The 13,832-nt window shown below is 41.0% G+C and overlaps 4 protein-coding genes across 5 annotated transcripts; 1 reads left to right on the top strand and 3 right to left on the bottom strand.

The window, feature by feature from the left end:
- Window positions 1-75: 75 nt before the first annotated feature.
- On the bottom strand, window positions 76-1,465 carry LOC117570024 (bifunctional peptidase and arginyl-hydroxylase JMJD5). Of its 2 annotated transcripts, none has more exons than XM_034251444.2 (2): window positions 1,135-1,465; window positions 76-1,074 (listed from the first exon to the last, which is right to left on the bottom strand). In XM_034251444.2, exons 1-2 carry the CDS (start codon window positions 1,411-1,413, stop codon window positions 133-135), a joined length of 1,221 nt encoding a protein of 406 aa, XP_034107335.1. In that variant the 5' UTR covers window positions 1,414-1,465; the 3' UTR covers window positions 76-132. The 2 variants fall into 2 exon arrangements, with proteins under 2 accessions (XP_034107335.1, XP_034107336.1); XM_034251445.2 differs by having other exon boundaries at window positions 76-1,077; window positions 1,135-1,220.
- A 268-nt stretch (window positions 1,466-1,733) lies between these two features.
- LOC117570031 (THUMP domain-containing protein 1 homolog) lies at window positions 1,734-2,825 on the top strand. Its single transcript, XM_034251454.2, has one exon. It carries the CDS (start codon window positions 1,809-1,811, stop codon window positions 2,802-2,804), a length of 996 nt encoding a protein of 331 aa, XP_034107345.1. The 5' UTR covers window positions 1,734-1,808; the 3' UTR covers window positions 2,805-2,825.
- Window positions 2,826-2,979: 154 nt separating this feature from the next.
- On the bottom strand, window positions 2,980-5,063 carry LOC117570032 (peroxisomal membrane protein PMP34). Its single transcript, XM_034251455.2, has 3 exons — window positions 4,696-5,063; window positions 4,528-4,588; window positions 2,980-3,797 (listed from the first exon to the last, which is right to left on the bottom strand). Exons 1-3 carry the CDS (start codon window positions 4,765-4,767, stop codon window positions 2,980-2,982), a joined length of 951 nt encoding a protein of 316 aa, XP_034107346.1. The 5' UTR covers window positions 4,768-5,063.
- Window positions 5,064-5,212: 149 nt separating this feature from the next.
- Window positions 5,213-9,834, bottom strand: LOC117570030 (claspin). The gene is made up of 7 exons (XM_034251452.2): window positions 8,388-9,834; window positions 8,075-8,328; window positions 7,469-8,017; window positions 6,176-7,414; window positions 5,861-6,122; window positions 5,482-5,802; window positions 5,213-5,419 (listed from the first exon to the last, which is right to left on the bottom strand). The coding sequence occupies exons 1-7, from the start codon at window positions 9,756-9,758 to the stop codon at window positions 5,300-5,302; spliced, it is 4,116 nt and encodes a 1,371-aa protein (XP_034107343.1). The 5' UTR covers window positions 9,759-9,834; the 3' UTR covers window positions 5,213-5,299.
- Window positions 9,835-13,832: the final 3,998 nt, after the last annotated feature.

The raw sequence follows: 13,832 nt of genomic DNA, 5'->3' as shown, positions 1-13,832 counted from the left end.
CATTTGGTTTGCTCTTGACTACGCAACAAACAACTCGTTTAACTTATTGGTAAATGAAATACATGCAGATGATTCATGCTCAGAGTCCACATCATGTTCAAATGCTTATCGCTGACGTCATCCATGACCGACCTATTCAAACCAGAAACTCACTGAGAAACTGGGAGTGTTGGATCGCACGTAATGCCACCACTTGGGTGGCAAATACAAACAGTCGCCGGGCTGCAAAATCAGCTCATAAAAGCGCACGCTGCTCAGCAGTGGAAAACGTTCGAAGTCCAGATTAGCTGCATCGATTTGCGAAGTGTTTCCCAGGAATTCGCTCTCGTGTGCATAGAGATTCGCTGTGTCCGCTGGAGATGCTAGAATAATCCGCTTAGAGCCAAAAACTTGGCATAACAAATTGTGTTTGGGATCCGTGTGCATGGGTGAGACAGTGTCCTTAGGTCCCAGCCATGCTTTGATGTCCACCGGAGTCGTACTCTCTGTGTTAACGCTGCAGTAATCGGGCACACAAATATCGGACTTCAATGCTGGAATTTGGGCAAAGAGCTCGTGTTGCGCAAGATACTCGACTTCCAAGTCTTTGGTACGATTGGTATCGCCAAATTGCCTGTACAGGAAATCGCGTATCTTTACTAGCTGTTGCGACCACTCATCGCTGGCATAATTCGAGCCAATCTCGATGGGCACAGTGCGATTGCCTGCCATCTTAAGCAGATAATTCAAATCGCGCCATTTGCTTAAAGCGGTCCAATGATTCAACGTGTTGAGGAGTAGCGTTGGCTGCAGTGCGTCATAGCAACACGCACGAAATTCGCTTAGACATGGAGCATCCAGTTGGGGTATATCACAACGGCAAACAACGCGCTGCACTTCCTCTAAAATTGGCAATGGCTTGGGATCATTCTTGTTTTTCTCAACATCGTCTAAATACTTCATTAGGGCACTTTGCAATTCATTGGACTGTCCATAAAGGTTATCCGTGCAGCCCAGCAACAGTGCTTCATCGAGTATGGCGCTGCATCGTTCACGTTGTTCCACGCCTGAGTTATCCAAGAGCAGCAAGAAAATCTACTAAGAGTATTTCAACAAATGTGAATCCCTTGTTTATAAAAGGTTCGCTTCTATTACCTTATAAAAGCAGCCGAGTGCATAGATTTGACGCGTTGTCAGCGGCACTTGGCTGAAGTGCCCACTGTGTATGCGTTCCCAGCTCTTGTCCACTAAAGCCTCGACTAGATATCCAAGTTCCTCGCGATCTTCGTTCGCTTCCAGTTGCTCAAAGTGTTTTGCAGCTCGCTTAAGTATGTAACGTGCCTCAACTTCGGGTGGCTGCAGAACATGTTCAATGTCTGCAAATTGCGGCAATAATTTTGCTAGTTCCACTAGAGTCGTGTCGTCTGTAAACATTACAAACCAAAACAATTCAAAAACCGGCGTTGAGTGTGTTTAAATCGAAAACAGCTGATCGAAATGTGACCTGAAACGTTTATTTAAAAATTGAGCTTGCGGTCACACTGAAACGTTGATATTCAAGTAAATAAATATCCGATATCAAAAGCAGTTTTTTATGAAAGAACACAAACTCGAATTAGCTTAACTTAACTTATTTTATAATATCTTTATAGTAATAGCAATTTAATTATTAAGAAATATCTGTATGCTAATTGTTGTTGTTTGCCATAAGAAATCGATTTTTTGTTATGCAAAATTATCGATATCGATATAGCTGTTGCTCCTCTCCAACCACGCCGGCTGTTTAATAAAAATAAACAACTTGACTTCGACAGACGTTTTCCCTTTTAATGGAACCAAACAACAAAAAAGCCAAGATGGTCAACAATAAATTCAAGCAGAACAAAAAGAAGTACTACCAAAAGGCCAAGAAGCACGTGCTGCAGGTGGGACAGCGCGGTTTTCTTGTCACCTGCAACATGAATGAGAAAGCATGTGTTCGCGAGTGCTACAATTTGCTCAACGTCTATGCGGATCAATTGTACGGAACTGTAGCGGATGAGATATCGAAGGAGGGGGATTTTGACTCTGATAGTGATGATCTGGATGCGGCAGTCGCCAAGTGCAAAGAGGAATTCTCGGAGCGCAGAGTGCGCTTCCAAAACGTGGACACGGGCACCACAAACTGTTTGTTCATAAAAACCAGACTGGCCGATCCCGTTGGACTAGGCAAGCACATAGTGGAGGACATCACCAAGACGGGCAAAGCAATGTCACGCTTCATCATGCGCCTGGTGCCCATTGAAGCTGTTTGCCGCGCCAACATGCCGGACATTATTAGTGCAGCGGGATTGTTGTTCGACAAACACTTTCTGAAGGAGCCGACCACATATGGCATAATATTCAATCATCGCTACAATCAACAAATCAAACGGGATCACATTATAAAGGAGTTGGCGGATCTGGTTAACTCCAAGAATGTGGGCAACAAAGTGGATCTACACCATGCCAAGAAATCCATCATTGTGGAAGTGCTGCGTGGATGGTGCTTGCTTAGCGTCATTGAGAACTACCTAGACAGGAAGAAGTACAATTTGGCAGAGCTGACGTGCCCCACACAGCCGAAGACGAATGGTAATGGAGATGGAAAGGCAGCTGGAGCTGTTGGTGAGAAGTCAAAGGAAGCAGCAGCTGAGGAATCTGCCCAGGTGGCAGATGAGACCATTGATCAGAAGTCTCCCAAGGAAGCAGCAACTACGGAGTCTGCTGAGGAGGCAGCTGAAGTTGATAAACAGAAGAAGTCTGTTGACGACACTACAAACGATGTTTCCGCTGATAACAAATAAAGATCTACTACAAATTTTGTTTAATTTATGTTTTCTTATTCCAACATTGTTGCGCTTAATTGGCTAGCTTTGGAGTGTGATGTTTGTAATCTAAACGATTTCCTACCCATTCTCTTTGCCATGTCATATCTTTGCATTACAACTAAAAGTTCGCTATTGACTAGAGCCTCGTCTCTTAAGCGCCGCGCTTTAGCAGCAGCTTCACTGTACCCGCAATCTTCTCGTAGGCCATAAACATCAACGCCGCTGTCAAGACAGTCTGCAGGATCTTCGCCTCTAATCCACGGAAGAGTCCAGCGATGCCTTGATGCTGTAATATGCTCACCATCAGCTCCAGCATGCTGGGCGTCTTGCTCTTGCCCGCCTGCTGTGAAGTCGAGGGTGTATTTGTTGAATCGTTGGTGCGATGACGTTGCTTCGTCTGCACCAGCTGCAGTGGATAAGTCAACACGGTGGCAAATGCTTTGGCAATGGCACCAATGACAAAGAAGCCCAAGCTGCCAATTTCACCGCCTGTGAATGTCATTATATTCCTCTTCAGCAGCTCATACATCATGAACTGCAAAGCCGGATTCGAGACGAGGATCAGCGATGGAATTGTGCCTGCCCAAAGACCGGCAATGCCTTCGGTTTTGGCCACATACTTGAGGCCCTGCAGCAGATTCTTGTAGTGCTTGTTCACCTCATCCGAAGTGCCTGCGACATTGCGCATGCGCAGCCGCGTGTTGACCACCCAAAAGGGTGTGGTGGTGAACACATTGATGATGCCCGCAATGCTGCCTAACAGCAGATCCTTTAAGGCGCTCTGTTGTCCTTTGGCGCCATTCGAAGCGACCAGCTTGAGGGCATGGAATGTGTAGAAATAAACAAAATTCGAGATGCACAAGCTCTGGAGCACTGGACCAAGTCCGCGATACAATGATTGGAATCCTTCTCCCAGTACAATCTCCTTTATAACTTGACGTGTGCTGCGCACTTCGCCGCTCTCCTCCACTGCAAAGTAAAGCAAATAAATAGATTATTATTGACAAGTCAAGTACTATAATCGAGTGTGCTCGACTGTGAAATACCCGTATTGATCAGTCGTGAAGTCAAGTATATATTCATAACATAGACATATGTTAAGATAATACCAAATACCCATTTATAAATTGCTATATAGTTTTTATATATATTTTATATTTATATAGACTAAACAACAAAACTATGTCTAATTTGTGCTCCAGCTAATTGGTTTAATTTTTTATATCTTTCATGTTTTGTAACCGGTTTTACTATTTGTATTATTAACTATAAACTAGAACTGCGAGCAATAATAACAAGTCTTATCGGAAATGAAAGTATTGGCAAAAATAAACAGAAACTATTTATAAATTATATCCACACACATGCCTAGATTATTAGTATTATGTTTCTATATCTTAACTGTATATTCTAGCCATATATCTTATATTTTTTGTGACCTAAGATAGCCAAACAGACGAGTTAAGTCATTGCCTTGATTAGGATTAAGTCTGGAGATGATGTTTTCTGGTTTTCCACTACGTCATGTTACCCTTCTACTCCTTGAGAAGCGCGTGCAACGAATGGATTATCAAATTATATCAAATTAAAAACGCAGCTGTTTGGAATTTGAACTGCGTTTATCAACTCGCCATGCTTATCGTTTGATTGGTTATTATGAGCAATTTTGATGGGCTTGTGAATATTATGTTTTGCTTACATTGTAAACGTGATCGTACTGTATCCAGGGGGTAGAATGTGCTCATCGCTATGCAGCCGCCCTGTGTGTGAATGTTTATGTTTGTGTGTGAATGGAAATCATAAATATTTAATTAGCAAGGTTAATCTTTTGGAATTTGAACTCTAAACCTTAAAAAAGTGAACTCACCGCTGCTCCAGAGACGGCATGCACCCAGTTTTGATAGCTGAACACTTGGCTAAGTTTCGATTGAGCCACCATGTTGTGTGTGTGTGTTAATTATTTAATTAAATGGACACGTCCAGTGGCGTCTCTGACCAGCTTCAGACTGATTCGATTCTATTAGCTGCCGGCTAAACGAAAAATTCTCGATTCTCGCCAGATTAGATTAACTCTCAGTCGGCTCCTGCAGTGAGTTATTCTTGGCGTCGCGTTAATCGCGAATTTGTTGATTTTTCACTTACTAATAAATAAACTACAAGAGTTTTGCATTAAAGAAAAAAGAACTAACGTTAATGCTTCTCCAAATTATTGTTTTGCTGCTGAAGTGAGAGCGACACAGTGTTGGTTAACGGCTGTTGGGGTTGTTCTTCATTATGAGCCTCAAACAGTGTTGCAAAAGGGAAACATGGCGCCTGGTTTTTAAATTCAAAATGCAACTCGATTTACCTTAAAATTTATTACTGTTTATAAAAAGAAATTCAAATGTATAACGTATAATTAAAAACGACTTATCTTACAATTGATTACAGCTAATTAGTGTTAAGATTAAATAAAATTACATTGCGCAAAATTAAAGCAACTGATCGATCAGACATTTCTCACGTCGCGGCTCCAACCTTGGCTTCTTCATGAAATTGACACCCGTTTCACTGCTGCTGTTCAACAAATCGGCCGCTTTGCGTTTTTGATTCTATAAAGTCAAAAATACAATGAATTGCAAAACACATTAAACTGTAAAATATTCTCCATTACCTCATGTTCCTCCTCTGTGAGCGTTGCGAAAACAAAGTTCTTGGCTTTGGTCGACTTAACCGACACAGTTCCTGCTGTGCCGTCGACATCGCCAGCAGCGCCTTTCGTTAGTCCAGCCAACTTGGTCAGCGTCTCCTTGTCACGCACCAGAAATGAACCACGCACCGCTTGCTGCTTTTGATTCACGCTCTTTGAAATCAAAAATGGTGAACTCTTCTTCAACTCAACTGTTGTTTTCTTGGCTGTGATTATGTTGAACTTGCGTGCTGTATTGGTATTACCAACAGCTGGTGACAGTGGTGAAGCGACGTTAGTTGCAGCCTGCAAAAAGAGTTTAGAGTGAGCACAAGCTGGTGACCAGGATAGTTGCTACATTTACCCCTTTGAGTCCCTTTTCCAGAAGCAGTTGCTCTCGCTCATAGCGAATCTTCCGCCACAGATGCTCATTCTCCTCATCGCCACTGCCCTCGTTGGGATCTGCTTCGCCTTCAGCGTTGCGTGTATCATCCAAGCTGAAGGCCATGCCGTTCTCTGCATTCTTCCACCGGAACTGTCGCTGACGCACTGCGCCTTCTTCATCCTCGAAGAGCATGTCTTGAATCTTCCGAACTTCTCTTATATCCTGATCCAGCATTTTGCGACTAGAAGCAAACAAAAATTAGCATAGGAAAGTCAAATATTTAACTCAACTTACGCATGAATTTGTCCTAATTCGCTGCGCAGCTTCTCCTTGTCGAACTCATCTTCGTCGCCCAACTCAATATCATAGTTGTCCAAGTTCTTCTCGTCCTCATCGGCTGATCCCCATTCAGATTCCGACAACTCGGCTTCCTTTTCCAAAAAGTTGGATGCCCGGAGTTTGCGATCTTTCTTCGTCATTTGCACTACAACTTCATTCTCCTCAGAGTCGTAGTCCACAAATGATTCAGGCACTTCTTCAACTTCTTCTGCTTCGCTTTCCAGCTGCTCTTCTGCAGCGGATTCTTCCTCACTTTCTTCGTCGTCTGAGAAACCCAACGCCTTCTTCTTTTGCCTTTTCTTCGTCAGCTTTTTCTGTCGTGGTTTTTCCTCTTTCTGCTGCTCAGCAGCTTCCTCTTCGCTCGACACAATCTTATTAGTTGTGGGTTCAGGCGAAGCAGGTTTTTGAGTTTCAAAGTTGCCAGAGCAGAGAGCCTCTAGTTCATCGGGTGCTTGACTGCTTTCGGCTGCTTGTGTGATGGGAATTTGACTGATGAGCGCTGACGAAGTTGTGGGCGCTGCTGATGACATTTCAGACTGTGTAAATCTGCCCGAGCACAGGCCAAGCAGCTCGTTCTCCTCGTCGCTAGCGGTGCGTTCAACCTCCGTATCGAACAGTTTTTGAGCGGACAATTGCAGTTGAGTTGCTGTGAGGGGAACTGTCTTATTCAGCTTCGGTGTCTGCAGTAAATCATCATCGGAATTGTCGTCCTGGAATGCGCGTATAATTCGATTCTTTCGTTTGCCCTGGGTCTGGGTTTCTTCAGTCTCACTTTCTTCTTCTTCGCTACTGCTCGATGGCTCCTCTTCATTTGCTTCTGTTTCTGGCTCGGCGTCTGCTTCCTGCTCTGCATCATCAGCTGCCTCATCCTCTTCTACGTTTACATCTCCATCTTCTTCGATTATTTCCTCATCATCATTGATAACCACTTGGCTTTTTGCAGGCTTCTCATCTGGCTCATATTCTTCATCTTCATCCACTTCCATTTCATCGTCTTCCTCTGCTTGTTGCATTTCTTCGGCCTGCTTCTTGCGCATATCTTCCATTCGCTTCTTGTTGATTAAGGACTTCAGATGCTCCTGCATTTTCTGATACGCTGCGCCAGGCTTTTGCTCCTTGTTCACCGGCTCCTCTTCGTGCAGATGTATGCTCACCTTCGACAGCTCCAATTTGCCGTGCGTTGTGGACAAAATGCTGCAAGGAAATAAGTTTAATTAAAGGGAATATCTTGTGATATAAAAAACGTACTTGACAGTCTCTGTAGTCTTGTGTTTCTTGGCTTCACGCGTCTTCATCAGGCGCAACAACAAGTCATCCACTCCGGTGGGTTTCTTGGCAAACATGTCGCCTGTTTCCAGATCGATGACCATATTAGGATCTCCCTTCAGCGACGGACTTACATCGCTGCTCTTCTCGTCGCGCAACCTTCGAATCGCTTCGCTTATGCGAGGCGTTGAAGGTTTTGAGGGCGGCGTTATGTTCAAGGTGCTCAGATCCAGTTTGGGCAGTTCCACCACCTCAGTAACGAGCTGCACTTTGGTGGGTGAAATGGTCTCTGCAATGGGCTCTGATTCCATCGCATTTTCTGCCTCAACATCAACGGAGATGCCTTCAATCTCAGACTCTGGAATAGCTGAAGACGCTTCTACTTTAGATTCCAGCACTGTTGTTTGCTCCTCCTCAACTGGCTTATCTTGCAGTGCCTTGGGTTCACTTTCATCTTTCTCATCGTCTTCAGGCTCTGACTCTGATTTGAAGAACTCTGTTGCCTCCTTGGCGCGCTCCTCCATCAGCTTGCTGTTAACAAATTTGCCATTAGTTTCGTCTATTTAGTTACCTAGCTTCTTTACTTACGCATAAGCTTGCAGCTCTTCGCTGTTCATGCGCAGCGCCAGCGATCTGCGTGGCTCCTTCTGCTTGGAGGGCATCGGACTTCCACCTGCCATGGCCACAGCCAGCGGTTTGTTGATGGTGCGCCGGCTGAGAAACTCCTTCAGCGTGCGTGGCTTGGGTTGATGGTAAGGCACACTAATGTGAGCTTCGCGATGCAGTCGCTGCTGCTCGCTTTGAATGGCCTGCATCTCGTCCAGCGCTTTCTTCGCAGATGCCTGAAAAAATTATAAAATTGATGTGGAATTTATGGTGTCACCTCTATTATTTTACTCACTCGCATGGGCTTGGATTTAGACTTGGCTTTGGGTGCTTCATTTTCCGCTTGCTGCTCCATTGGCTCCCCTGTCTCCTCTTCGGATTCAGAGTCCACTAAACCCTTCAGTTTGCTTGGCTTCTCTGCGTCATCGCTGGAGGAAGAATCTTGCTCTTCATCACTGTCCATTCGCTGTTTCTTTATGGACTTTTGCTTTTTAGTTGATGTACTGCTATGCTTATCTTCCTCTGAAGCAACTTGCGGCTCTTCCTCACTGTCTGTGTCGACAATCGCTGAAATCTTCTTCTTCGATTTGGGCTTAGGATCTTTCTCCTTTTCTTTTGACTTTTCTGATTGCTCCTCTTCGCTATCAGAGTCAATAACGGCAGATATCTTTTTCTTGGACACACTGGTGCTCTCCTCATCTTGTACAGACTTTGTAGCTTGTAGCTCCTCTTCGCTGTCGGAATCAATAAGTGCAGATATTTTCTTCTTGGACACTCGAGTAGTTTCCTGATCTTGTTCACTCTTTGTAGCCTGCTCCTCTTCTTTTTCGGAATCAATAATTGCCGATAATTTTGTTTTGGACACTCGAGTTCTTTCCTGATCTTCTTCAGACTTTGAAACCTGCTCCTCTTCGCTATCAGAGTCAATAACGGCAGATATCTTTTTCTTGGACACACTGGTGCTCTCCTCATCTTGTACAGACTTTGTAGCTTGTAGCTCCTCTTCGCTGTCGGAATCAATAAGTGCAGATATTTTCTTCTTGGACACTCGAGTAGTTTCCTGATCTTGTTCAGACTTTGTAACCCGCTGCTCCTCGCTATCAGAATCAATAATTGCCGATAATTTTGTTTTGGACACTCGAGTACTTTCCTGATCTTCTTCAGACTTTGTAGCCTGCTCCTCTTCGCTATCGGAATCAATACTAGCAGATATTTTCTTCTTGGACACTCGAGTAGTTTCCTGATCTTGTCCAGACTTTGTTGCCTGCTCCTTCTGCTCTTCGTTGTCGGAATCAATAATCGCAGATATTTTCTTCTTGGACTCTCGAGTAGTTTCCTGATCTTGTCCATCCTTTGTAGCCTGCTCCTCTTCGCTGTCGGAATCAATAATAGCAGATATCTTTTTCTTCTTGGACTTCGATTTTATATGCTCCTGCATTTCCTCCTCCTTCTCCATCTCTTCGTCATCCTCTCCCTGATTTTTGTTTGCTAGAGTCGCAGGCGTCTCATCTTCGCTGTCCGACATAATCAACGTATTGCCACCCAAAATATCTTCGACCGACACGTTTTTTTCGTCTTCATCGTCGATTTGCAGTTTCTCCATCGAGTCATTTTCTTGCTCGCCACTTTCCGCTGCCGTTGCACTTTCTGCAACTGCTTCGCTCATGTTTTTTTCGGGTCAACAATAATTCGGTTGAAAATAAAACAATTCTGCAGTTGAACACGCACACAAACATAAACCTTGCTGCGCAATTTGGCGCGAAAGGCGAACAGCTGACGGAATTACATTCAGTTGGCAGCACCGAAAAATGACCAATTCACAACGAGTTGGCAAACATAATGTCAGCATTGCTGGTTTGTGTCCTAGCTAATGCAGTACAGCTCAGCAACGTAAACGGTGCAATATATACTGTTTGGTATAAAAATACTGTTTTCTTGCTTTCAATTGCATTTTGTAACGGAAATTTGAATGTGTCAAGGGAGATATTCTATATTATAGATTTTAAAGGAAAGTTTTGAGCTTAATCAAATGAATAATGAATAATTGAAAAATAAATAACTTCCAACAACTATATTTCGTTACAAAAATCAATATTTAAAAAATTTTAAAACAAACTACGAACGGATGACGCCATTCATGTTTCTCCCCCACTTTCAAATTGATTGTTGGCTATTTAACATTAGGGTTAGTAACCGTTGTAAGCATAGGCAAGTACATTTGGTAAAACATTGCAACAATTGTAGAAAATTTCCATTAAGGTTTTCAAATGTAAACCTCATTAAACCTGCATACCATGAACAATTTCGAATTGATAGCTTCTCCAGTCAATTGAAGTCTGTCAGCATCAGCTTAATTTAGGCACTCAACAACAAAATGTACATACAAGCACAAAACAATCGACAATAATCACCCGTAACGCATTTGCATATATGCTGCAGACAGAGAGAGACAGAGAGAGAGAGAGAGATAGAGATAATCAGAGAAGACTACGTTTAGTAAATATTTCACCTGTTCTGCTTGCTGTGTTGTTCAAGTTAGCGAATTGTTGCAGTTGGTTTGATTTGAGAGTTGACGATGCTTTCTCCGCATCTCTTTTCATTTCTCTTTCACAGTTGTTCAGCTAAAAGTTTTTTTCTTTTGGCTTAGGGTCATTAAGTAACCCCCGACCCTTACCCGAGTGCCGTGCTCTAATGACAGCCCTCTGCTCAACGAGGGCTCAGAGATCCCTCAACCAATATTTATCCATTTTGGGCATAAACGGCATTAAAATCTAATTAAAGCTGGCCGCATACAAAATGTGTGTAAACACCGTTTAATATCTGATATTTAATTAACAATATTTCCAAGATGAAAGCAAAAGCTCAACACCGAAACAGAAACCGAAACCAAAATCATTTTAATAGGTGTCAAATTCCATTTCACTTTAGGCCGCATTCTGAATCGAAATACATAATCTCTATGCTTTGATTAATGCAGCTGCCAATAGTTTTTTTTTCTGTTTTTGGTTGCGCAACATTTGCGGACCATAAACTGCGAATCCTAAACAAAAAGACGACCCTAGAAAAAACCAATAGAAAGTGACAGTTTGGTTAAGCATTGTTGTTATTCTCCATAGGCAGCATATTTAATCAATTTCTATAAATAAAGTTGACTTTGCGAACTTGGCTACAAATAAACTGGAGTGCGAAGTAGGTGAAGCAGATTAACTAAATTCGAGTAATATCTCTGCTTAACAGAAAAGAAAGTGAAATGGGAAGTGCTCTTGAAGACGCATAAGAAATATGGACTGAAATTAAGTGAAGCTTAGCAGATTAATAAATTTCTATAAATAATGATGTTACAAACAACAAGTGGAACTTGCTTTTTGGTCGAATTGCAAACACACTTTTGTTTTTTTGGTAATTCTGAGATCAATATCAGAGTCGGAGTTCATTAATATTTTCAATTAAATTTCCAAGTGTTTTATTATGCTAATTAAATGTTTATATGCTTTTACCGACTGACTCCCTCAACAGTGTTGAGTGAAGATCTGAAGAGGCAGCCCATCAAATCATCATCTTTGGCTTGCGCACCAATTAGCATATAAGATTTTTGTCGGCCGGGCGCACAATTTCTCTTTCATTTGCCAAAAAGGCAAACAGACAACAACAACAAAATATAGTATCAAAGAAGAAGAAAAAAAAAACTGTTAACTGTTGTCGGTTCGCGTATGCAGGTAGTTGATATTTCCAGGTAGTTGTTTCATCTTTTCTCAGATATCTGTAGCAGAGATTTTGCTTATGGCCACTTACGGTATTTTTCTGCGCCTTGTCTTCGCTGTTGTTCAGCTAATTTGCATACGCATGGATCTCGCATTTGGTCAACGAATGAAAGTGAAAATCGCGCCGACTGCTTTCGAGTCTAAAAAACCTTCAGTTAGATAGATACACAATCATTTCAAATGTCTTTCAAAATGACTTAAATATATACAACTAAATTTTGTTTGCGTCTTTTCTCGAAATTGGATTTCAATCAAAAAGCCAAACAAAGTGGCCTTTCTTTAGCAGACTGTTTTGGCAAACAGTTCAAAGAGCGAGCTTACGCAACTCTGCAGACATAAAAAAGGCTTTTTTCGAGAAGAAAAGGCTTTCAACAAGTTTTGTTTTATTTTTAAACTGCAACTCTTTTGAGTTGTTCGGTTTAAGTGGAGCTGTGTTGAGTCTATATTTCACAATTAAATGCAAATTGCGAGCTTGCATGCTGCAGTTGTGTCTCTCTTTGCCGGGTTCCTTGGACAACGAAGACACGCCTATTGCCGTCTGGTTTCGTTTGTCTGCCACTTTTGGCGCCTGATTGAGATTTTTGCCCCGTTTGCCGTTGTCGTTGTTGTTGTCGTTGCTGATGCCGTTGTTTGGGGCGATTTGGCGAGTGAAAGTGATATATGGCTCATGACTCAGGCCAAGGCAACAACTACTCACACACACACACACACACACTTAGAGACTATCGCACACCCCTTCATATGCATAAAACAATAATTAAGCCGCATTTTTATGCACAAGACAAAAGGGCACAGCAGCCAAAAAATCTTGTGTAGACTGAGAAATCAATTACGAATCATTTAACACTTTTGCAAAACCAAAAAAACAAAACGAGAAGCGAAGAGAAACTTGTGAATAAACAGAATCAATTAACTACAATAGAAATGGAATTTGCATTCTCTGCTTCTACATGGTATTTATGTATAAGTTGTAGTATTTATAAGTTATTTATTTAAAAAGTTGAATGAATCATAAAAACAAAAGAAACATTTGTAGTTGAATTTGAATTTTGGTGGCAACGGTTTAAAGATTTTATTTATTGTATTAGAATTACATAGATGGAATTGACTTTAGTTTTTGGAATTATTTTTGGAATTTGGAATCTTGGAATTAAACATATTCTTTGTTGAATTTCATTAATAAATAACAGGAGTAATAAGTAGTTGTAGTAAAATTAAACACAATGAATAGTACAAAAATACTTATTGATGGAATTTTATGAATCTTTTTATATTTATGAATGAAATATTTTCTTACTTGAATTCATTTCAGGAATTTGTTAGCAACAGCTTAATGAATATTTATGTTCTAGGTACTATGTTAAATATACGTATACGCATTATAAATTTATACAAATAACAAAGTGAATTGCTTATCTATTTATTGTTGGAATTTGCTTCAGTTTTTTGTATGTTATAGATCAATATTTTCTTTGTTGAATTCAATGGAAAAATACGTATGAGTAATATGCATTTCTATAATAAATAATGTACAAATAATAAATAGAACTATATGCTTATATATCGAATATAATTTATCTTTTGTATATATTTAAAAGAAACAATTTTTTGTTGAACTCAATTGCAGATTTGGTAGGCAACAGCTTCAAAAATATTTACGTTTTGAGCATTAAATAGGCGTATACTCAATATTTATGCTTATTTATTATTGAAATGAATTTCTTATCTACTTGTAGACGAAGTTTGCCCTAATCTTTTATATGTTGAAAATAAACATTTTCCTGGTTGAATTAAATTAAAAAATACTCGTATTGTAGATAATGTATGCAGAGCATTTATGTATGTTCTAAATATTAAATAATCTTAAGCGCAATATGCAATACTTTCAGTAAAAAGTAATATAAACAATACTAACAGAAATATCTACTTAGAAATGGAAATTGCTTTATCTTAATATTTTGATTTTATGTTGAACTTAA

Source organism: Drosophila albomicans, chromosome 3 (assembly GCF_009650485.2).
Source record: "Drosophila albomicans strain 15112-1751.03 chromosome 3, ASM965048v2, whole genome shotgun sequence".
Lineage (NCBI taxonomy): Eukaryota > Metazoa > Arthropoda > Insecta > Diptera > Drosophilidae > Drosophila > Drosophila albomicans.
The sequence above is the reverse complement of the archived record's forward strand: the minus strand, read 5'-3'. Positions and strand labels throughout refer to the sequence as shown.